The sequence below is a fragment of the Enoplosus armatus genome, chromosome 8, assembly GCF_043641665.1.
Source record: "Enoplosus armatus isolate fEnoArm2 chromosome 8, fEnoArm2.hap1, whole genome shotgun sequence".
Classification (NCBI taxonomy): Eukaryota; Metazoa; Chordata; class Actinopteri; order Centrarchiformes; family Enoplosidae; genus Enoplosus; species Enoplosus armatus.
The window spans coordinates 22,425,279-22,450,091 of record NC_092187.1 but is presented as its reverse complement, the minus strand read 5'-3'; the positions used below and the strand labels follow the sequence as shown (position 1 = coordinate 22,450,091).

Sequence of the window (24,813 nt, the reverse complement as noted above, 5' to 3'; positions counted from 1 at the left end):
CTCATCTAAGAGAGAGTGGGAGATTGTTCCAGCGGCTGTAACCGCAAAGGAACGATCACCTCTGAGTTTGTAGTTGGATCGTGGGATGACGAGGAGGCCAGAGTCAGTGGTGGAGTGCGGGCTGAGGAGGTCGGATATTTAGGGGGGGGCGCCAGGCCATTAAGAGCTTTGAAAACAAACAGGAGGATCTTAAAATTCATTCGGTAGGGTACTGTACAGCCAGTGCAGGGCGACCAGCATGGAGGTAATTTGGGCTCTTTGAAGTTGACACGGTGAAGTTGGCTGCAAATAGTTGCTTATTTACACGTCCAGCAGTTACTGAGCAACGTGTTTGTGTCCACCTCATAATTGAAAGTCCAATATTCAGTCTCTACAAACTCCTGAGGGAAATATGTCGCTCTTTAGCTGCTGAATGCTTCACTATGTTCAGCAGTTAGTTGCTAATTGTGTCTGCCGTTTGGTGCTTAGACAGTCTCTGTTTTTTGCTTAAAACTGCTGCCTGCTGCGGCTGAAAAGCAACGATTCTATCCACAGTTATTATAATAATATTGATTATAGCCGCTTCAAGGGTCCTCATCAGACAGGAAACAAGGAAACCGTAGTCACATGGTTAAAAATAATCACAAACATAATCACACATGCAACAAACAAAAAAAACTCAACATAAAGAAAAGATGGAAGCTTGGCAACAATCACAAAAGTAGAAACTTTCCTTGCAGAGCTGATGTCTGTCGATTCCATAATGAATATTTTATTGCTAAGGGGAAAGAGTGCATGTTGAAAATGTATGGCCTCCTCAAACAGCCTGCTGTATATGGAGTTATGGATTGGATTACCTCCTTGGCTTTTATTTGAGTAACTTTGATCAGAGTTTATGTATTAGTTGTATTTATTTATTGATAGTACTACAACCAGTATGCGAAATACTTTCCCTTATTTACACCTTGGGCCACCTGAAAACTTCAGCGTCAATCTTTATCTGTATTGTAAAGTTTATTTATTTGAATGTTATGTCACGTTATATTAAAAGGTGAGGCGCAGCACAGAAAATGCTACTGACTGGCATGGATAATGGCATCGCTGGTTACAGTCGTACAAACTATAAACATTAATACATTTAAACTACGCGCTTCTGTTCCTCGTCTGCATATTTGAGAAGCCTAATTTGTTTCTTTAAAATCCAATAAACATTCATGAGTTCATATGCAAAATATCAGTCCTTATTTATCCAACATAAAAAAACACACATGCCTATCTACAGACCTATAGATTAATTAAAAAAGATGTATGTCACAATTGGGGATGGGTTTTTCTATCACACATACTTTTCCATTTTGACCTTTGTCCTCCTTTGGACTCATGCCATTACATTGATTTCCAGTGGCCTGGAAAAAGGCAAGTGATTAAAAGCCAAGTAGCGCCGATGGTCCTCGTCAGCTTCTATAAAGCAGCACGACGCTGATGGGAACAGCCATTTACTGTCTTGCACTGAATTTGAACCTTGCTCGTCTTAAATTGGACTTCCTCCTTCTGTCATTTCCGTGCGTTCTGACCTCAAACCGAAGGCATTCACTTTTTCATGAGCCACGCTGTGTGCCACCGGAGTAGCACCGGCCATTAATATTGCAGCACCTGTTGGGAGTGGTTCTTTCAAGATTGTATTCCTCAGGCCTACGCCACGGCACATTAAAATATATATTATGTTTTCATAGAATAAATAAAATCCTCCACACAGTACATTAGATCACTCTCGCCTTCCAGGAGGTCAGCATCCAAAGCCACTGAGTAAACTGCAGGTAACAATCAGGAAGCATTTTACCCGCTTTCAGCCTTCTTTTCCTGAGGGAACGTCAATAGTTTCCATCTCCGCAAATAACCCGAGATAAAACTTTTATCAGTAAGCTGCTTTGGTAAAAGGTTCTGGCATCTGCTCTTTAGTATTAGAGCACTGTGAAGGACTTCTGGGCAAACCTGTGTGTCTTGCTCACATGAACTGACTGGGTTCTCGTTGCCCTGACTGTACATCCTTTGTTGATGCTTTGCTAAGCTACTAGTTTCCAAAGGTTTTGTCTCCGCCAATGAAAACACACGCCAAATGTCCATGGACTCTCATGCACAAAAAGTCATTCACCCCTCAGCTTCAGTTGTGACACTATGAGGAATGAATACAAATCAGCGGGGGGGGGGGGGGGGGGGGGGGGGGGGGTTTGGCACAAAGTCATACCTCCTCAGAGAGGTGATGTGCTCATCAGACAGGCCTCCATCTTCCTCATTAACGATGAACAGTTTGTCCTTCAGCTCTCCCGGTTGCACTGGAAAACTTTTGAGGAAAATATCTAGAAGAACAATAGAAAAGTCACTCAATGGTACATGAAAGCTTTCCTCTTGACAGATAGTCCTCTTATCCTGCGATGAAATGACTCAAAAAGCATTCTGAAGACAAAGGGTCCTTTGCTTAATTACTTTCTCCCAAATGCCTAAGGGAAATGCACAAATTTGCATTCTATCAAGTCAAAGCTGATGTGATTTTTTTTTGTTTTACAGAAAATGCCTCTGCATAATTCAGGAGCTGTGAGAAGCATTCATTAGACGGCTGCTTCAGGAATTTTAGACATGTATGTAAAGTACATGGTGAATTTTACAAACTACAGTTGAGATGCTTGAGCCAGTCAGACGCATTGATGTAGAAGTGTCACATCCAGCTTTCTTTCATTTAGTTGTGAGGGTGTCAACTAACTCATGGTCAAAACTTTTCCTCAGGTGGTGCTCCGTGTTGCTGCACTGCAAGTTATAGCACAGAAAACATTTCTTTCCCCAGATGGTGGTGAAAATACCACCATCTGTTAAATATGAAGCTACAGCCAGCAGCCAGTTAGCTTAGCATAAAGACTTGAAACAGAAAAGCAGCTAGCTTGGCTCTGTCCAAAGGTAACAAAATCTGCCTAAAGGCACCTCTAAAGCTCACAAATACGCTATACCTAATTTGCTAGCCCAGCCAAAACTTGCACAAGTACCCATAAAATCACAACTTGTCATTTTTACACATTGGTTTTTGGATTAAAAGAAATTTAAAATCTTAAATGAGAAGAATGGAGGTACAAATCAGCATGTCTCTAAATCCTTGACATTAAAGACCAGAGATAGTAATTCCCTCGCCAGGACCAACAGATGCTTTAGTGTCACATATTCAAATGAGGGATCACGACTTCAGATATCCAAATAATGTTGAGCACTACTAGCGTCTTCAAGTGTGAGGGCTCGGCTTCTGGCCTAGAAAAACACACACAAGTGTAAATCAAGCCCTTTGTTGACTGGCACTCAGAGAAACTGGGCATTGCCCCGGCAAATTAGAGTATGGAGATGGAGAGCGTATCCCACCGGGTGCAGGAAGCCACAGGTGTACTTTTAATTAGGAGTGTGACATTTCCAGTCATTAAATAGGCAGCATGCACCAGGCCTCTCAAGGTAAATAACCATATTAGTTGGACACACATTCTAAACAGAAATGCACTTTGATCATACACACCCACAGTGGGTTTACTCATGTACTGTACTTAAGTACACTTCTGACATATTTGTACTTTGTTTTTGAGTATTTACATTTTATTCTACTTCATACTTTGAATGTATATTAGGTAAGAAATATTAAAACATTTGCCCGATTTAACGTGCTTTATATGAACCACGCCCACTCCTGGTCTTCTATCTGAATACAGATACAGAGACAGATTTTGTTGGTTGAGCAGATACAGATAATGACGTAACTGTACGACTTATTAATCATCTCATGACCCCTCAGGTTTATCTTGTGACCTCTTGAGGGTGCCCCGACCCCTAGGTTGGGAACAACTGGACTACACTACCTAACTGTAGTAGTAGTTAAAATTAACTGCACCTCTACAGTTAAATGCTCCTTATGCATTGATGCATCAGTATTAACAATCTCATAATGTCATATATGATAATATATCAGTCACAGGTGGCATTTTGTCTGCAGAAGAAGTACTTTTACTTTTGATTACTTTAAGTATCTTGCTTCTAATGCCTCTGTACTTTAACTTAAGTGGGATTTTGACTTGTAGTGGAGTATATTTTTAATTAATTAAAGGATCTGAGTACTTCTTCCACTGCCAGTCTGTGTGACAACATTTCATTTCATCACACTTTACTAAAACTTGCAGCCATTCATGTTACAGAATCCCACATTCACACACAAACTTGGTATCTCTGTCCTTCATCCGCTCTGTAGGTATTTTTATAAAGAATGCAATCAAAACAAATCAAAACAAGCAACAATCCTGTCGTCAAGTCTTTTGTATTCCTGTGGAGCACTTAAGATACTATAAATAAGTACATGGACCATTACAGCGTTGTCCTATGGACTCTAGACGCAGCTGATGTTCTTGGTTGCCCACAAGTATCATGTTGATTACAGATGAAACCACTCAAAACCGCAGCCCAACAGTAATACAACCACCTGCTCAAGCTGTCTCACTCCATCTGCCTCAGTGTGCAACTGCAAACAACATAAGGTTTTTAAAGGCAGTGTGCAGTAAGAGCGCCAGCTTCATGCCTGACGATTATTAACAGTTCTTTGTTTATTCGTTAATCATTGATCACATACCTGCGATATTATCTGATCGAGGTGCAGTCTGACTGTCTGCTGAGCTGCTGCTATCTTTGTAAAAAAAAAAATAATGCAAGATTTCGCATGCATACTGGCTGCCCGGTGTAATGGGATCTGATAAATAAATAGTGTGGCAAAGAATGAGATATGAGCTGAATAAACAGCACATATTTAGGCAGGTTTGTGGTGATAAACATGCAAACAAGCGCAGGGAGTGTGTCTGCGTGGGGGGATCCAAGAGAGGAGGGAAAGAGAATTCCTCTTAACAGATTTCTTTTTCTTATATACGGCTTCAATGAGAACTGAATCCTGGGGGAGTTCCTGTGTTTTTATAGTGTAAACAGGCTTTCGTCAGATTCTGTTTTTATTACAACAAAAGCTTATTGATTGTCTTTTCAATTGTTTATAGTATATATGTCGTAGTAGTAGTCAGTCAATAGCTTTAATACAAATGCGGTGGTGTAATATGACTAAATTAGTTGACTAAAGTACTGTACTTGACTCAAGAATGTAGGTACTTGTACTTCACTCATTTTATGTGTTAATAGGACCAAATTAGGAGAGACAGCGTGACAGAGTTTCCCTTGTTCTTCAAATTTCTAAATTTTTCTAAAACTTGCAGCAGAAAGATGCATGGCCTCGGGTTGCCTGCAGGCTGTCATCACTCAGCTCCTGCTCCTGACACAACCAAACTTTCCAGGTCAGACTCCGAGTGCAGGGGTTTTCTGTATCAAGACGGGAAACCGCTGTCGTTGTCGCTCAGATCTCCCATCCATATTTCATGAACATGTGAACTCTAATTATGTTCCCAGTCCGCACTCTCACACTGATTCCATTTAGCAGCCCACCTCCACCACATCTGTATCGCTTCACAGTGTCTGTGCCTCTTGGAGGAGCTGCGAGAGGGAGCTTCTGAAATGTTCTCCTCTCAGCTTGGGTCTTGAAATATACAAACCACGTACACTCAGTTAATCAAAAGTGAAAAGCCATTAGATGAGATACAGAATATGTTCCACTTCACAATAGCTCTGCAGATCACGTGGGCAGTTATGGCACTGCAGGATTGGTGACACACTGCCCCCTGCAGACACAGCGGAGGAACATCCATCCGTCTGCTTTACAGCCGCTGTGGCATCATTAAAGTCTCAACCATCATTTTAAAAGAGCAAAATGGCAGCATTTCTAGGCCCTCCCTAAAACAGCTCTCAGGTCAGCTTCCTCTTAATTTCCCAATTAAAGTCTAATTTATGAAAATTAAGGAGCCTGATATTAACAGTCGCTCCTCCAGAGATCCTGGTTAATCTTTCTATGTGGTGCTTCCCTCTGGTGGTTATGGAAAGAGTGGGTTTATTTCACACCACAGCTTCTAATTCACAGAAGGAATGCCTTTTTATTACAACATAGAAATTATACTGAAAATGGTCTGTTGCGGCATATTAATTGTTGGGCTACTTACTGAAGTTGTGTGCAATCTTCTGGTTGAGCATAATATGCTGGGTATTACTCGGCTCAGCCACACCAAAGGTCCCCAGATTTTTAACAGCAAATTGCTCATATAAGCGCGATGTGTCGATTTCAATCCTCCTGGTGCTTTCTTGCATCCAAAATGATTTTGCAATCTGCCAAGAAACAAATTAATTCAGCACTGAGACAACTCCATTTTAAGAGGAAATCGATATTAACATTGCAAAAGAACAATGAAGCAATATGAGGAATAATGAAGTGAAAACAAGCTGATCCTGACCTTTCTGTGTTTGCCAAAATAATAGAACACTGCATTTAAATATGAGTAATCAACACTAATGAAGCCCTTTGTGAGCTTTATACTTAACTGTGAACAAATGGTAATTCAGTGTCTTCTGATGAATGAAGTTTTAACTGACAAGCGACAGTGTGACTGTTACCTTCTCTGAGCCAACTAGGTCCCAGTGGAAAGCCTTGGTGCGTCTTTTTTTAATATTCATCTTCAGTTGGATGGGTAAAGGTGGGGGGGCCGGGATCCACGGGGGTGAAGGCCCTTTCACAACTGACGAGGCTGATTCATGGGTAAGAGACTCTGGGACTTTGGTAGAGGGTGTGAGTGCAGTATAGGAGGGTGAGGGTTGAGGGGAAGTGGGTGAAGATAAGGCAGCAACAGTGGGAGAGGTCGGTGATGGGACGGGAGGCAAAATATCCGGCCCGATAACTTCAGCAGAAGTCGTCTTAGAGCTGCGAGGTTTAGGGACAGGCTTCGTATAATCGGCTGGGGGATAAATGATAATTCCACCACTTGACTCAAGATCTGTGTCCTCCGTGTCTTCGGATATGCTGAGATTTCGCAGACCCTTTGTTTGCACAAACATGTGTTCGCCCATGGACTTCCTCTTCCAGTCTGAACACAGTTTGTCAATGGCCTGGACCCAAGCATCACGCTCTCTCTGGACAGCCCCAGGGGCAGATGTTTGGTCTGGTACAGGCACCCGGAACCTGCAATAAATCAACAAAACTTAAATCAACTTCCCTAAATAGCTGAGATATGTCTGGTAACAGTGGAGGCCTATATTTATGACATTATCACTCAAACAAAGCTGCATCATTACTGCTACAATAAACATTAATGCATTGCAGAAGAGACTGCTGACTGAAATGACACACTTTTACAAGGTTGTAAATTAAAACACACATGGTGGACAGAATTCATTAACCGTTGGTTGTTTCCACATCTTAATAGTCCTCACTCACTGGTACTCATTTTTGTGGGTGATCAGAGTGAAAGTGTCCGAGCTGGGAGGTTTCTGTACACTGGTGTCACCGTCTGACAGGTGAATCACGGTGGACACGGACACCGAGGACGTCACCTCACCGTCAGCGGGGACTCGTCGCCTGAGGGGGACCAGTGTTAGCTGGCCCGGGTGGAGCTGGACCTCATATCTGGAACAAAAATGGAGAGGGAGTAATGTGTAATGTCACAACAACAGGAGCTGAGCTAGCTGTCTCCCCCTGTTTCCAGTCTTTATGCTAAGCTAAGCTAACCGCCTGCTCGGTCGAGCTTCATATTTAGCGCACAAACTTGAGAGTGGTGTCAATCTTCTTCTTTCAGCAAACATACAAATAAGCATATTTCTAAAAAATGTTTTACAGAGCGCACTCTAAAATCAAGCATTTTTTTATTATACATGCTGACTTTTTGAGTCCCCCTCCCACTGTTTTACTTATTGTTGCTTCTGGAAGTTTGACACATTTAACATGTGTACGTACAAGCATGATTTTGTGACATTACAGTTTTTTTGAAAGCCAGTTGTTATCCGGTGTGAAACTTACACAAGTGTGATATGAAACTTGAAGCCTCCGGAGCACATATGCTGAGAATTAAAGTTTTCAGTGACATATTGTGTTTAGTAGTTGTTAAAAGTTAAATTATTAGCATATTCATAGATTTTAGAACTGAATTCCTAACCCCAACCTTTTCATCAAAAAAATATTATATATATTATAATATATTATTTATCACTCAAAGCAGAGTATATTTATATGTCTTAGCATATTTATATGCTCACTGTGTGAGCACAATGCAAACTCCTGCTAAGAATTCGCTGTCCTGATTTATAAAACGATTTATAAAGTTAATTAATGATATTAATTTGTAACTTTGAATGTGGGTCTGAACATGTAGCCACAGATAATTTGCAGGACATTTGTTGTATATCTGTCTTACAGCTTTACAGTAATAAGGACACATCCGTACTTCACCCATCTGAATGACGCCAGGCCGCCTCGGTGCAGTAACAAGACACCTTCCCGAAGGCTCTGTGATGCTTGAGGCTGCTGACGTGTTTCTGCATTTCCCTCCTCAGGATCATTGTATATGTTCCCATAAATGATCTGATTCACAAGCTGAACAATCTGCTCAAAAAGAGAGAACCGTCAGCCTGAAAAAAAGCCCCCATGAAAGCATCAATAACAACTGGCCACGAAGGAATACAAGAATTACATCTTTCCCCCTCTTAGCACAAATTATTTGAAGTAAATGACAGAGTTGTTCCATTGTTTCCATGTGCTGGTTTATTTTTACAGTTTAAATGTACCCACACTAAGTAAGACTTCACCTTGTGTTTGTCCTCCAGTGATGTGGCCTCCAATTCATAATCATGATGTCCTTTAAAAGAAATGGAGAACCTGGAACCCACTCCATCATCACAACTCTTGACAGTGGAGAAGGGAAGTTGTCGCTTAACGATCCCTCTCTCTATGCTGCACAGCATTTTGGTCTTGAAATCAATCTGGGTGATCACAGTGAATCACAATGAGAGGGTTTAGATTAGTATATCAGCGCATGTCTACTGTACACAGTGAAAATGATCATATTTGAGCTTCTGATATAGTTTTTAGCTTTACTGTGCTGGAATATCTCAAAAACTATTGGATGGATTGCCATGAAATCTTTTAATTAAATTCAACTCAATTTTATTCATATAGAGCCAAATAAAATAAATAACAAAAGTTATCTCATGACACTTTACACATAGAGCAGGTCTAGACCTCTTTATAATATTATATTATGTTATAATATTTTACTGACATTTATGGTCCCCAGAGGACGAATGTTCCTTAGGTATAAACTTTAATTTGTAAAATACTGTGGTTTCTGACCAAATGCTTGCAGATACTAATGACTTTCCTATCAGCCTCAGGTGTACTTTGTGTTTAGTGTACATTAGCAAATGTTAGCATGCTAATACGCTAAATGTATATGGTGAATATGATAACCATTACACCTGCTAAACGTCATGTTAGCATTGCCGTTGTGAGCATGATAGCATGCTGACCCTCACAGCACAGCTGTGCAGCTTCACAGAGCTGCTGGCATGGCTGTCGGCTCTCACTCTTGTATTTTTGGGGGATTTCTTTTTTTTTTGACTCACCTGAAGGACCCTCTTCTGCCACCTGTAGTGGCTATGCTTGTGAACACTGAAGTTGTACTGAGAGGGCTGCTGTTCCTGCAACAACAGCCAAAAAAAACAAATATCAGACATGAACACGTAATGGGAAAATACCTTTCAGTGACTTGAAAGACTGTATCTTTTGTCCTTTGAGTATTTCCTGCTCAACACAAAAGCAGCCACATTCTTTCATAAAGATGTCTCTGGGCAAATCAAACTGGCCGCAGAGATTTATTTTAAAACCCATCCAGCAGGCTGAGCAGCTTATTACTACAACAATGTTTAAGGAGCAGACATGGACTCAAGTGGGGCAGGTTTCCTCCAGCTTCAGAGTTTTCAAGTAGGTCATTCAGAAAGCAATATAGGATGCAAATGATGTCTCTAAACTTTGAAGTGGCAGAGAGTTAGATGATCGATATGTCATGACTATGTGTTGTGTGGAGGTTAGCATTAAGATTAGAACCAGCGGAAAACAGCTAGCTAGCTCAATCACTTTCTCCAAAGTTATTATGTATGGCTACTAACACCTAAAGCTCACTAAATAACATGCTGTATTTTGTTTGTTTAATTAGTACACAAACTTAATTTTAAAAACAACAAGGTGTGGTTTAACTATTTCTTAAAGTTGCAATAACCAAAATAGCCACTTGGGGGCAGTGGAGACGAGCTGTAAATACAGAATCAGAATCAGAAATACTTTATTGATCCCCGGGGGGAGGAAATTATACACAACACTGATATATAATTTTCAATTCATATGAAACAAACATTTTAGCAAACGTGGCATTCATTCGGAGTCGTGTTTCTGTGCATGTGAAAGATGTAAGTCCAATAATCACGCTCCTTTTAGCTTTGTTTTTGGTCTCCACCAACTCCTGAGGGAAATGTGTGGTTCTTTAGCTGCTAAATGCTCCACTACGATCACCAGCTAATAACTTTATTAACGTGTTGTGTCTTGTATATTTAATCTGTACACACACAGAAATATGTTTGGTATGGGGAGTTACGTACTGTAACTATTTCTATGGCGAACAATAGCTGGGTACAGTAACTTCTCGGGGTCACTGTGAGGTTGCGGGTGGAACTGTTGTTCGTCAAAACAGCTATAATCAATATCTCATATCATCAATAGATGACATAGCTACTTGTCTGTGAAAGAGAATTATGACTTGACTCTGCAGCTCCACTCAGCTCTGTGGAGCGATTTAAGCGCCTTTCAGCTAATTGTTTTGGTTTTCCGGCCGGCAACTTTACAGATTTGGTTCATTTTCACTGCTCTGGTAGTGTTGTTTTCAGCCGCTCTTTTCAGTGAAAAAGCTCTAAAAACCCTGTGCGCTTCCTGCCCAAGTTCTCAATATAGAACAGAAAACTATGTTGTACTCAAATGTTTAAAATGCAGGTACCTCCTCGGCCAGGCTCTTGGCTTTGAGCTGCTGCTTGCTGCCCATCCTGGCCTGGTTCAGAGCATCCTCGATGGACAACTCTCCACTCTTCACCTTGTGCATGATGGTCAGCTGCATCTCATTGCTCAACTGAAACCACAAACCAGTAAATAAAGATAAACTGTATTAATACGTGGGAATTGTTATGTTTTTATGTCCATATGTAAGAGGTCATCCCTAGTGTTTACAAAGCATACTGTATGTGAACAATCTTGGGTCACATTTCCTAAAGTATGCATAGTATCGTGACAAAATCTTGCCCTTTAAAGTGTCCTTGCCTTGCGTGGTAAACTAACAAATAACTTGTAGATTACTACCAGTAAGATTACTTTAGGGCTTTCATGCTCTTCCATTTAGCTGTCATGCAGTATTTTGCTTCAGCAACACTTAAACGAAGCGCTGCTTAAGTGCTCTTTCAGCTATGTGTGATGGTTAAGAGAGACAAGATTAGTCAGTCTCAGCTCGCTGGAAAAGAGGAACCACTTCGTTGTTAAGTACAATCAGCATCTGCATCTGTAAAACACGTGCTTTTACAGGCACATACTGTCTTCCTGAAATCAGTCATTGCCTGTCACATTTCTGAGTAAATAAGTGTTCCTTTGTGGGGATACTAGTAACAGCAGGGAAGTCAGGTTGAATTGAGGAACTAAAAAATGCTTGAGAGACTTCCATAAACTGAACCAAAACTCTGCCTCCTCTTGCGGCACAGACCTGACGTTAATGAAAGCGAGAGGGCTGTTTTCTCTGGAGGCGAATACAGCAAAGCTGTTAAAAGCTGTTTGTTGCTCGCTCTCTTGTCTATGTATATGAACCGAAATCTTACCTGTGGCAAGTCCTCAGTGTGTGTATCCATTCTGGATAGATTGTCTTTCTTCTTTGATCCCAAACTTGGCATCATAACGTTTTAGATTTCACACAAAAATGAATGCAAATCCACATCTGAAACTGGCTCTCTTTTATAGCAAAGACATGAAATATGTTTTGTTTTCAGCAGAGATCTGCTACTCTGACCAGGGAGAAGGACAATTGCTGTGTGAAAATGTGTGTCACTCTTTCTACCTCTTCCCTCTTTCGGCTCAGGTTACTTCTTCCAGTTAGACAAGCAGCGGTTGTTCCGCCACACCCACAACAACACACATGCTTTCTCTACATTTCCAGTCAGTTGACATGTCTCCACTTGCAGGACAATGTGCCTTATCTGCTGCTCACCCTGCTTTGTCCAGGCGAGAGCGCTAAGAAACCTGCAGCTCTTTCCCAGTACCAACAACAATACAATACAATACAGTAATACAATTTAAATCTCTCGTGGATTCTGACTCAGAATGTAATTGTCTAAACACATATGAAACTGTTTTGAAGGAAAATCCAGATAAAGTCACCTGCAGACAGAAAAAGCAACGACTGTAAAACTTCTCATCGTATTCTTATAAAAGGTTTTCTGATTGAAATCCCAACGCCGCCCCCTCAAAGGAAGTTTTCAAGCTGCCTGGCAAACTGAGTAACAGATACAAAGCTTATAATCACTTCATTCAGTGCCTTTTTTTGCTGATTTGCCCAAAATGTATTGCCTACATATCTAAAACATGCTGATACTTATATACTTATACAAATGTAATATAAATACATTAGAAATTAGATGATTCATATAGGATTAAATGTCTGTTTTGCTCAGTCTGTATTTCTACTATTAATATTTAAATTGTATTGAAGTACATATCAAACATTTATGGAGCTCGGGAGGTGTCACTGAGAAAAAAAAATCTGTGGTGTCAATTTACTCATTTGTGTGCACAGATTACTTATTCTGCCCATATTTCACACATTTTCATTTCTAAATTGTTGCTTAAATTATTTTTGCTTTCAGTTAATGTTCTTAATCTTTCATGTTTTTGTTTTGCATGTCAAAATGTCAAATGTACATTACAATATATGTTGTTTTTGACCATTTCTTTTTTCTTCAATTTTATTAGTTTTTATTAGTAATATGGATGAAACTGATATCCATATTTTATCAATTTTATCAATAGTCTTTGGCTATTGAGACTTCCATGGTTTTGGAGTTGATTTATACACATTATTACAACAACCAATGTAATGTGAAATAAGGAATGAAGAAAATACTCAAATAAAAGCACTCAGACAAAAACTAAGGATCACGTCAGCAGAAAGAGGATTTTTGCCTTCGAACAGGTCAGTTAACTTTTACACTCTTTTCCTGAACTTGTTCAGTACGTAGCAGAATTATCCAAGGCAGTGAATTATAATGATCTCGATATAAACAACATGACTCCATTACAGTAGATAAAGATGACGGACTGAAGAAAGACAAATACATTTGTGGCTTATTAACAATGAAACATGTCAACATCCAGATATTAAGTGTCTTCTCTTTCTTCTTTTCTTATTTAGTATGGATTGTAGCTGGTGTGTCATGCTGTGGCAGTATTTATTGGTGGATGTGCACTGTGCTTTTTTTGGGCTTTCTCATTAAGATATGGCATTTTGTTCTACATTTGTAGGATGCCAGTTTAACATCTGGCCAGGGACAACAGATGGAAATTAGCCTGTTAGAGTAACTCTGACTCATTACAGTGTTTCTTTTTTTCTCCTTCCTGTTGATCAATGAGCTCCGTCCCTATCAAATAAACTAATAAAATAAACACAAAACTTATACGAAGAAGCGAGAAAGAGGTGTGTCCAGTGGATTTGGTGTTAATTACTTGTCTACAAACTGAGCGACGGTTGAAACAGAGCTGCAGTGACAGCAGACGGCTGCATGTGGTTTGCTAACAACAAAACAGTTTATCACTTTTTATGAGAAGTTAACCGACTTAAACTGGATTTTAACCTAATATCTGAATCTAAAATAATGGTAATATGAAGTGAAATAAGTTCATGTTTTATGCAGGAACAGAGAAGCACACGAGTAGGAATACTTTATACTTCATGTTTATATTTTCCTCCCCAATCCTGGTCAACGACGCACAGTAGTTCAGAGTATTTCAGGAATATAGGACGGGGCTAATACAAGAAAAGGCACACAAATGTCAGTACAAAAGAAGAAGAAAAACGCACCAAATTTCTTTTCATTTAAGTTTCAGGAATGAGTCAGTGATTTCCACTGAAGCAATATTTTACGAAACTAAGATATAAAATTGCACCATTACTTGTAAAACGAATCATATTTTACATGGCTGTAGACAAGGACACTCTGAGTATGTGTAAACCTATCAAGGACCAACTATGACAGGTTTAATGTGAAGGAAAGGTACAAAGTGTCGTCATATTAATATTCCACCGAAATGGCTTCATTTTTAATGTGACTACAGGAAAGGACACTGTTATTAGGAATCCACTAGAATTTCCAGCAATGAAAGGCTCATGAGAAATGAAGTGCTCGTGCTTTTCAGCTGCACCCAGTACCCGTGCCATAATTACACCAATACACGCACCAAAAAAACATCTGACTGGCAGCTGGTTTGACTGGTTTTGTTTTAGCAAACAAAGAAATAGGCAGTGGGCTCAGCTTTAGACACGTTAAATGGTCAGTACACATGCGCAGTGCATGTCTGACGGCACTTTTCACCAGCAGTTACACGGTGACCATATCAGAATCAGAATCAGAAATACTTTATTGATCCCCGGGGGGGGGGGGGGCCGGGGATTATACAGTACCGGTGCTCCCATTCAAGAGTAGAAAGTAGCATAAATTTATAGATAAAAATATGTACAAAATATAAGAAATAGAAAATAGAAATATACACATTTACAATATTTAAGTGAAAAATAAAAGTACAAAATATACAGTAGCAATGTATACGTTTTATATATATATATATATACATATATATATATATGTGTGTGTATGTGTGCATGTATGTATTGCACAATGGGAAACCCCCCACATGAAAACATTGGGGAATCCCTTCATCTGGTGGAGTTTCAGGCTGTAACTAAGAACAGGTGTGGTCGAAAACAATGAATCCTTTCAGTCATAAATTTCCCTAAAAGGAGTTTGTGTGCTGTAAAGTACATTTACTCAAGTACTGTATGTTTGACTTTACTTGTACTTTAAGTGTGCGACTTGACACTCTACAACATGTCGGGGGGGAAATATTGCACTACTTTTCATAGCATTACACTTGTTTTCTGCTACAACTGCTGGTTTCTTTGCAGATTAAGCTTTTACATACAAAATAAAATACTAATAATAATAATAATAATGCTATAGATTAAACTAGCCGACAATACATTTCCTGAAATTAGCTAAGGTTCAGCTCACATACGAATTTACAGGAAATGGTCAAGAAAAGAGAAGTCACATGAGGAAAACCCCATTGGCTCGGCTCGGCTCGGCTCCACCCTTCATGTAGTTAAACTCAGTGTGTAACAAAGTGTGGCAGAGGGAGAGCAGGGGCAACGAGACGCTGTGACTCACAACACAATCCACTAACATGCATCGCCTGCTGCTGCTGCTGCTGATGATGATGATGATGATGTGGGCTTCAATGGTGAGTAAGCTGATCGATGTATTTCGTTGTAAAAAGGACAGATGTTGACTGATAGTAGCTCAGGTTACATCGCTGCAGTGACTCTTTCAACTAGTTGTGTTATTGTAGGTTATATTTTCTGCTACTTTTAGTTTATTCTATCCACCTTTTACCCAGAAGGAAAGTTTCGTCTGATATTCTGGTCGAAATATGTGCGTGTTATCGCGAAGTCACGCCCTATAACGCGTGTCTCTTCTAAAGTACTTTCAGTTTCGTTTTCCTCGCAGCAGTCAGGAGACAAAATGTGAAGTCACATGACTTTATCTGAATCCTGATAAGCAAAGTAATGATATTTATAGCAAAAAGATAGAAAGAAAGAATGAAACGCACCTGGCTGTCATTGAGTTTCAGAGTTACCATCTTGTTGAATGTTTGGGACTTTCCACCCCCCCGCCCCTTCAGTCTGGTCCCAGGAAGTGAAGCAACAGTCACGACAGAGAAACCCCACCATCTACTTAGTGATTATTATTATCACTGCCTCTTCTTTATGTATCACACTTGTTGTTTTGCAGGCTGCTGCTCAGCCCCCCTGTGACCCGCAAACCCAATATGAGCAGAATGGCCAGTGCTGCAAAATGTGTGGTCCAGGTAGGAAAACACATCACACTCTGCAGACTCACTCACTCACAGGTGGCACTTCTTCGTTGGGAGTCAGTTACATCGAGATGTTGATGTATTGAGTTCATCCAATAGCTGCATAAGTTAAATAAACGTATAGAAGTCAAAGAAGGCAAGATAACAAACCGTGTCAACGACTGCTGATGCTAAAAACATTCACTTTTGCTTTCACTTGGCCTCCCTCTTTTCCTTCATTGGATTCTCTTTCACTTTCCCAAATCTGACATCCACGTCTGAAGCCTCCTCCAGGTAGAGCTGAGAGCGATTGATCGATTGTCGATCATCAAAAAAAGAATTGTCGACTATGTTAATAATCAATTAATCGTTTCAGTCACTTTTCAGAAACAGTGAAAGAAATCCCAAATATTCTCCTCGGCTCCAGCTTCTCAAATGAGATGATTTGCTCCTTTTCGATGTTTTATATCAATATACTGTATGTTTTGTAGGAAAGGCATTTTTGTCATGTTTTGACATTTCACAGACTAAACTATTAACATATTAATCTAAAAACTAATACACAGATTATTCTATAATAGAAGTGATGGTTAGTTGCAGCCCTACAACCAGGAGACGGTTAGCTTAGCCACTGCTCCCGGCCAAGAAATAGTCCAGCAAAAAGTTATTATTTAATCAGACATGACGTGTCAATAAGTGATCTTTAGAGGAGCTGGTGGCTGAATTTTGTTAGCTTCGGGCAGAGCCAGGTTAGCTGTTTCCCTGTTTCAGGTCTGTATGCTAAGCTAAGCTAACTGTCTCCTGGCTGTAGCCGTATTTAACAGACGGATATGAGAATGGTATCAGTCTTTTCATCCGGCTTTCGGCAAAAGAGAGCGAGTAAGCGTGTTTCACAAAATGTCAAACTATTCCTTTAAGCCACAGGTCCACATTTACTACATGCACTTGAGACAAATGCTATAATACTGCACAGTACTGCAACTTGTACTATGATGCAACGCTATTTTTTGCAGGGACCAGCATGACATCCCTCGGCATTTGTCAGGAACCTCAGTGCAGAGCATGTGAGCAGAACGAATATCAGGAAAAATACACAAATGAACCCCAGTGTCAACGTCAGCCATACTGTGACCCAAGTAAGACCTCGACACTTAAACGTTCCTATATATTTTGATAGTTGGATGTTGATTGATAATTGATCATTTGTTGGATGTATCACCGCTTACAACTGGAGTCCATTCTTCTTTCAGATAAAAACTTTAAGGTTACTGTCCATGAGAGCAAGGAGAAACGAAGCAGCTGCATATGTAAGCTGGGATTTCACTGCTCCAGTGAGGCTTGTTTAACCTGTGTGCCGCACACAAGCTGCGAACCAGGACGCGGGGTTCGATCCAAAGGTACGACGCATCTTTTTGATGCAGTTCGTTTGTTTTTTTTTACACTGAATATAAAGAATGATCAGCTTTGTTTTCACACTGTGATGAATCTCTTTTGGCTTTCAGGCAATCATACGCATGACACACTGTGTCAGAAATGCCATGAAGGCACGTTTTCCAGTGAGACCTCATGGGACGGTGTCTGTAAGAAATGGACAGAGTAAGTATAGGAACTCCGATAGATTTACGTATGAAGTGAGATAGCAGCACCCCAAAAACATGAGCGTGGTATCAGCCTTCTCAGCTGACTCTTGGCGAAACAGTTTAGGTTGTATGCCTATATTTAAACTTATATTTGAATTCACTAAAGGTGTCAGTATGCTTGAAAAGGACTAGTTCATACGACGGCTCGTGTCGCCACATCTGAAAGCAAAAACATCATAGAGGGGCGACACACGATAATCGTTTGGAAATGAGCGACTTTATCCTCATTTGGACAATCTTTCCCCCGAAGGCGTTCATAATGTCACACCTGACTGACACTAAAAGGGATCAAAGTAGTTGTGTTGAAAATGAAAAAAGAGAGTTTGAGGGAGAAGTTAAAATCCTACCTACTCTCTTACCTATGCACGCCTGGCCCATCGCTGCGAGAATTGGCCGTACTTGTCGGATTGTTGGATACAGCGCTAAAAAAGGTGTCGGCAGAGGGTGCCAGACGCTGTTTGATGATCCAACAAGCACTTGGGTTGAAGCACACTGACACCTTAAGCATACCTGTCTTGCATCTCATCTCTGAAGAAAATAGCAGCTAGCTTTTTGATGATGAAATGAGGGAATATCTTTTGGAAGAGTGGTGTTTGATTCCACCAGCATAGTTTCAAAGACCTGGAGAATCTATGCCAAGGTTTCATTGGAGGCTTGTAGTGGCCCAAAACCTTCCTGCCTTACGCTGGTTTTCCTGTAATCTGTTGCCAATCTGCACAAACCAAAATGATGTGTTACGTTATTTCAGGACAAAGAAATCACCTGAATCTGAATCACAATGAGAAACCAGTAATTATCCTTTTAACACTGTGAAATTCTTTGCAGATGTGAGAATGGATACCATATTCAAAAAAGCGGAACAGACATATCCGACAACATCTGTGGTAAGTTCTGTGTAGGCAGATGATAAAAGTTTTAGCTCTCCTGCCGCTTACAGCTGTGCGGTTAGTGGTGTCTCACTCAAAACGAAAGTCTGGAGGCGATGGGATGGTACATCTCATACATCTGTTGGGTTGTGGTTTTGAGTGTGGGATTAACAGCTTTCACCTGCACACTGTTTACACTTCATTTCTTTGTAGACTCCACTATGTTTTAATGGCTGAAAAAGTCACTTTTTTAGGATTTAAATGTAAGCATAGACTCCCTGAAAATCCTCTTTTCTCCACACCTTCTTATTTGTGCTTCTTCTGTGGACCTTTTCAGTGACGTTCAGTAAACACACTTCCCTCCTGATATTCATTGAGAGTTGTGTATTTGTCTAAATAAATACCCATATTCTGCTCAAATGATCTAATTATCCTGTGTTGTAGATGATAAATTGTGAGTGAGGTCACTACTGTAAGGATCAATATGTGGTTAATGGTTTTCGCTCTTTTTCTTGTCTTGCAGAGGAAACCTCACGGACGCATGGAGTTTTGTTCGTTTTTTTGGGCCTTGTGCTTGTGGTTGTATTAATAGCTGTACTCTTGTATTGGCAATGCAAAGGTACGCTGTGCTCTAATTGCTCTCTCTTATAACATATTTAATGAGTTAAAGTGTCAAGTCATCCACTCAATTCACTCATGCTCTCCGTCTTTTCTTCCGTTAGTTAAACGAGGATATGCGAAAGTAAAGGTAAATGTGATTTTTGTCTTGCTTTGTTGACTGCGACATTAGTTTCTCATGCAGAATGTATACTTCCATATATGCAACCAGTAATTATTGCACTTAATGTTCACAGTCTCTCAAAAAGACAATTTACTGTGAATGATTATGTTGGAAATCAATTTGCAATTGATAACTACAGGTAGTTGGCAGGATAATGTGTTCCTAAAACAATGTGAGATTAATTAACATGATGCTAATTTCCCACTCCAGTGTCTTTTTGATATTCACATTTTAAGGAATAGTTTGGCATTTCTTGCTGAGTATTACATGAGAAGATTGATACCATTTTTATATCTGCACAAATGTGAAGCTACAGCTAGTCGCTACAGATTAGCTTAGCATAGAGAGTGGAAACAGGGGGAAGCAGCTAGCCTGTCCAATTGTAACCAAGTCCACCTACCAGCTGCTCTAAAGCTTACTAATTAACACACATCATTTAAATTAAAGTTCAATAACAAATTATTTGGTTTACCTTTCGACAGAGCCAGGCTAGCTGTTTCCAGCCTTTATGCTAAGCTAAACTAACTGCCTGCTGGCGCTAGCTTCATATATAGCGTACAGACGTGAGCATGGTGTGGATCTTCTCATCTCGACAAGAAAGCGAATCAGCGTATTTCTCGAAATGTCACTCTAGTACTTTAAATGACATTTAATTTAGAGTCTACAGAATATACTATTAATTCTCCAGCACAGATCTAGCTGTGTTTACAGGGTTATTCTTAATCACTTAACCTGAAAAAGGAAACCAGGTTTTGTGTTTATGTGGAATTTCCCCAAGTGAAGCGATGTGATTAATACAGTGCACGTAGAGAAACTAAAGCTGTTACCTTGAATTCATGAAAAGGTGAACTGAAAGTGTAATATTCTGTGTTTTGCTCTTGTAGGGCTGTGTTGAATCATGCCAGGAAGAAAAAAAGGAGCCACAGAGAGAAACCAATGTACTAATAACCCCATTGAATCCGACTGAAGAAGAGTCCACGATGCCTGAGGTGCAGACCTCACAGGAAGAGGGTTTCGGGCGGACACCCGAGGAAAACGAAGATGAGCCGAGCCAGGAGATGTCGACGGACGTAGTTTTCACTGAGAGAGGAAACTTCGTGACACAAGAGAATGGGAAAACAGAAATCCTCTCCCGACAGGAATCACAAACACAGACGTTTACAGACTGAAAAGGGCCGTCGCTGAGGTCTCATTTGTTGATAGTATGTAGTTATGAATGTAACCTGTTCTGTATTTTTGCCCCACGTTTCACAGGTGCATGATTCTCCACCTTGTGTGTGTATATATTTGTGTTTTTAACATTTAAATCGTGCTGAAATGATCAAGTTATATGTAACTACAGTATATGACTTAACTGCATTTGTTGTGAAGTTGGTAGCATTTTTAATACTTTGTATTTTGATGTAGCTTTTATATTAATTCATTCTGAAACAATTGTGTACATTTGCACGAGGGTGTGTTATAGAGATGACTGTGCATGGAAACAGCATGTCATTTAAGAGCCTTTTTTTTTTTTTACTTGCATTAAAATGTATGCCACTTGAATGGGTGTCTTAATTGTTCCTGCTGTCGGTTGTTGTCTAATCAAGAAAGTTCCCATAATGCTTTTGGGGGATGTAAACAGGAAGTATAATTATGCATCGTTGTTGTTGGATTCAGCGCGTTTTGCTGTGGGCTACAATTTGAGACCAGTTGTTTTGGTTCAGTTATACTTGTTTCCATTATGGAGAATTGGCAGTATTAAACAGGTATGCCGAATTAGTTACAAGCAATTCATGTTTGCACTGCACTCATTGATGTCCAGACAACTATCATAGGATTACTTTCATATTGAAGAAAACTTAAAAACGTGAAGATTCTCAGGCAAGTTCTGGAGTTACAAAGAGCGTCTGTGATTTCCAAGCGGATGTATGGATGTTTACTCGCGATGCATCGGATATAATTATATCCCCGGAAAGCGTAAGTGACAGTGACTCTGAAAACGTGTACCATGTATTTGTGCTTTCATTTGACGGAGTTATGTCTCAGAGAAGGAGTTTGAGTTTTGACGCAAATTGCGGCCATCGGACGCGGAGGGTTTTAAAGTACATGAGTTGCCTCTGTGAGCTGTGTGTTTTTAGAACACCTGCACCTGCCGCTAAAAACCCAATGGAACAAGTGGTGCTGTAGTTACTGTAGGTTTCCTCGGAGGGGTGCTGGAGGTCCACTGCGCTATAGTGTCTCTTCAGTGCGCCGCGGATGGACGCTATTCTTTAAGACTGGAGCATAAGGAAGAGAAAGGTGCCATGTAGCGCTGCAAAAGCCTTCATCAAAAGGCCATTTTGAAGTTTCATGACATGATATTTTCTGTTGTATTCATCTGTTTGCTGTGAGGGGAAAAAGGAGCTCAGATAAGAGCTAATCTGCCCTCTGTGTGTTCCTGTTTGTAGGGATTTGCATGGAGAGGTGAGGCCAGAAGACAACTGCGTCTCAGGCCGGTTGCCCCCAGGGGCTTTCTCATTATCCCGGGATTAACGGAGGTACAGCCCTTTGAATTTACATGGAAACCTGGGTGATTGACAGTGAGGAATCCCTCAGCCAACCCCCTAAACATAACTAACACTTTCACAGACCTGCGGGCCGCTGCTGCTGTCTAATCTGAGGTGAATGTTAGACTCTTCCTGGAACAGCAACAGCGACAGAAATCTGATATCTAAAATGTGTTTGGCAGTTTAATGGCAGGGATTAGCAGCAACAAACAGACCTAAAACCCGTTTGGGAAGACTTAATAGACTTGGGTTTGATATGCAAAGTAAAGCCAATACTCGCTTTTTCCGATTTACATGAATAAGCCGACTGCTTGTTTAGTTTTAGGCCTGCAGAAGAATTTCTGGTGATATTGAAGAAAATGTTCAGTGCGAGGCATTAACACAACATTACTTTTATGTTCTCAAGAGGAAACAAAGCTGCACATGGCTTCATTCTCCATTCATACAAAGTGTACTGGCGAAGTGTGTCATCGCCTTTAAGTCAAATACAGAGTAAAAACTACAACACGGCGGAGTTTCGCTAGAAGCTGAACTTTTATTTAAGCAAAAATATTTCTTCATGATCAGACAAAGGAAACATAATTTACAGGTTGGTGATGGAAAAATACATCTACATTTATTTACAATAACATGTTTAGTCTTTGGTCTCCAAACAGAGTTTCGTTTCACTGCAAACTTCAGGAATTAATGATCAAATCCCTGAGGTTTGAAGGTTTTAAAGTGCAAAAGATGTGGGAAAAGTCTCCTAATTTGTGTCTAAATACCCGCTTAGACAATTTCACGAGTGGTGTAACACGACGGGACGAAGAGTCCGTTTCTTGAAGCCCATTCAGCCCACAGTTTTCCGGCCGGGTGGTAAATATTGTCCAGAGGTCTCTTCACAGTCTCCGAGGTGGCGGTCTCTGCCAAAGACCAGATTTTGGGTTTCTGGCTGGCAATGTTTTCTTTACTGTCCAGAGCTGACGGCGTGTGGTCAGAGTCACTCTTTTCAACTTTCTTGACAAGTGCAAGTTCTCCATCTTCGTGCTCGCCGCTCGGCTGCTGCGGGATGTCCAGACGCGCGTCCACCGGCGCCGAGCTGTCCAACGCGCTCTCGGCCTGCTCGTCTGTGTCTGCGCGGTCAGTTTGAGGCTCTGCCTCGTCCCGCTCATCCAAATGACATTTCTGCAGAGAAGAGTCGTCGTCGTCGCTCTCTCCCTCCTGATCCTCGTCCTCCTCATCGGATTTCCCCTTAGACGCCCAGCTGACCCTGTTCTCCTTCTTCAGGCGCCGCCTTGCGTTGGCGAACCAGGTGGAGACCTGCGTGAGGCTCATCTTAGTGATGATGGCGAGCATGATCTTCTCGCCCTTGGTCGGATACGGGTTCTTCAGGTGCTCGTTCAGCCAGGCCTTCAGCGCCCCGGTGCTCTCTCTGGTGGCCACCTTGGCGACCCTGCTGGGATCCTCGGCTGCTCCCGGACGGTACGGCGGGAAGAAAGCTCCCCCGCGAGCCAGGAGCGCGTGATGGTAGGGAGAGGCGGCCTTCAAGTCGAAACCGTTGTTCTGGAAAACAGAAGCAAAGAAGGTAAGAGCGAGAAACTGCAGGCGGAGCTGGCGACCCTTGACCCGGAGCGCACAGTTCAATGAGTGATGCATTTATAGGCAGAAATACAATGAAGGTGAAATCCTCCTCAAACGTGTTTTCTCGAGTTGAGAAATGTTTGCAGGCTTTGGAGGCGAACACAACTTCAGCACAACTGAGAGAGAATAAAAGATTTCACTTGAAGGTGATGAGTTATCAGATCTTACAGGCTGTAATGATCCCCCATGAAGCATTTGAGCTTTTCATGTAATGACTGAAACACTGTGTGAATGATCAACTCACCATGTGTGTGAGGTGCCTGTGGTGTGGATATGGGATAAAGTTGTATCCTTGTAGTCCTGAGTATGTTATGGGAACCGCGGCTGCCATCGCTGCCAGATGCTGAGCCTGCTGCTGTTGCGCACCCGGTGGGCATCCCAGCACCGGGATCTGATATCCAGTCGGCATGCTGACGTTCCTGTCCAAGAAGAAGTTGCCAAATCCAGTTTGCGATGCGGGCATCTTTCCTGCGTCCCAGCTATTCGGGTTTGAGTGACGATCCAACCTCCTGGATCTATTTATATTCACCCAGCTGCCGGCGTGTGTGTGCGGGGGGGGTAGGGGGTAGGGGAGGTCCCTCTAGTGTTGACTGACAGCTACGTTCAAAAGACCCACAGCTTTCACTGGCAATAAATCCCATCAAAGAAGCCCTCCGCTGTTCCTTTTAGCGTTTTTCGTGGAGAGGCTGAACATGTGCAACTTAACGCAACACAGTGATTTCTGGAGAGAACTGGAGTTTCAATTCAAATGCAACCTTTTCTCTGGAGAGGTGAATAAAGACTCAGAGAATTAACAATCAGCTCCACGTAGGAACCAAACATCTGATATTTCTGAGTCTTTAGGTTTGTGTCCTTATTCTAATTTTATTCTAATAAAACAACAGTGTGTTTTTTTACGTTTCACAGACTTTTCACATTTTAAAACATTTCTTGGCAACATGATGTTTTCCAGTCATACGTTTGAATCCTTTTTATTCTGCTTTTTGTTGTAGCTCGTGTTTAGTTTGAGCGACAAGGAAGCTTACAGCAGTTTGATGTCATTTAACACTTCTCATGTCTGGCGGAGAGCTTAGAAAACGACCTGAATTCGGTTAACAGCATCCTGCCAGTCTCTTCTGTCGCTCCTGACACTTCATCACCTACAGATCTGTCGTTTTGTGAATTGAATTAACCGTCTCAATGGCATTAAATTACGCTAATAAACAAACAGAATCCGTTTTACGCACGCGTAATAGTGTCGCTGAGAAAGATTTGCGCCATTCTCCAA

At 41.0% G+C, this 24,813-nt stretch overlaps 3 protein-coding genes across 3 annotated transcripts in view; 1 reads left to right on the top strand and 2 right to left on the bottom strand.

Moving 5' to 3' along the window:
• Positions 1 to 12,028, bottom strand: part of LOC139289105 (uncharacterized) — a 30,133-nt gene extending 18,105 nt beyond the window's left edge. Inside the window, exons 1-9 of the mRNA XM_070910619.1 lie at positions 11,812 to 12,028; positions 10,950 to 11,078; positions 9,529 to 9,603; positions 8,713 to 8,886; positions 8,352 to 8,509; positions 7,349 to 7,537; positions 6,532 to 7,093; positions 6,084 to 6,246; positions 2,225 to 2,336 (exon numbers count right to left, since the gene is read on the bottom strand). Of these exons, the coding sequence (XP_070766720.1) occupies positions 2,225 to 2,336; positions 6,084 to 6,246; positions 6,532 to 7,093; positions 7,349 to 7,537; positions 8,352 to 8,509; positions 8,713 to 8,886; positions 9,529 to 9,603; positions 10,950 to 11,078; positions 11,812 to 11,886 (1,637 nt within the window). The 5' untranslated portion in view covers positions 11,887 to 12,028. The remainder of the gene's footprint in view (positions 1 to 2,224; positions 2,337 to 6,083; positions 6,247 to 6,531; positions 7,094 to 7,348; positions 7,538 to 8,351; positions 8,510 to 8,712; positions 8,887 to 9,528; positions 9,604 to 10,949; positions 11,079 to 11,811) is intronic.
• Positions 12,029 to 15,398: 3,370 nt separating this feature from the next.
• Positions 15,399 to 20,937, top strand: cd40 (CD40 molecule, TNF receptor superfamily member 5). Its single transcript, XM_070910447.1, has 9 exons — positions 15,399 to 15,499; positions 16,051 to 16,126; positions 17,125 to 17,247; positions 17,362 to 17,508; positions 17,614 to 17,707; positions 18,577 to 18,635; positions 19,141 to 19,236; positions 19,340 to 19,365; positions 20,283 to 20,937. Exons 1-9 carry the CDS (start codon positions 15,443 to 15,445, stop codon positions 20,565 to 20,567), a joined length of 963 nt encoding a protein of 320 aa, XP_070766548.1. The 5' UTR covers positions 15,399 to 15,442; the 3' UTR covers positions 20,568 to 20,937.
• Positions 20,938 to 22,694: 1,757 nt separating this feature from the next.
• irx7 (iroquois homeobox 7) lies at positions 22,695 to 24,009 on the bottom strand. The gene is made up of 2 exons (XM_070909890.1): positions 23,791 to 24,009; positions 22,695 to 23,468 (listed from the first exon to the last, which is right to left on the bottom strand). The coding sequence occupies exons 1-2, from the start codon at positions 24,007 to 24,009 to the stop codon at positions 22,695 to 22,697; spliced, it is 993 nt and encodes a 330-aa protein (XP_070765991.1).
• Positions 24,010 to 24,813: the final 804 nt, after the last annotated feature.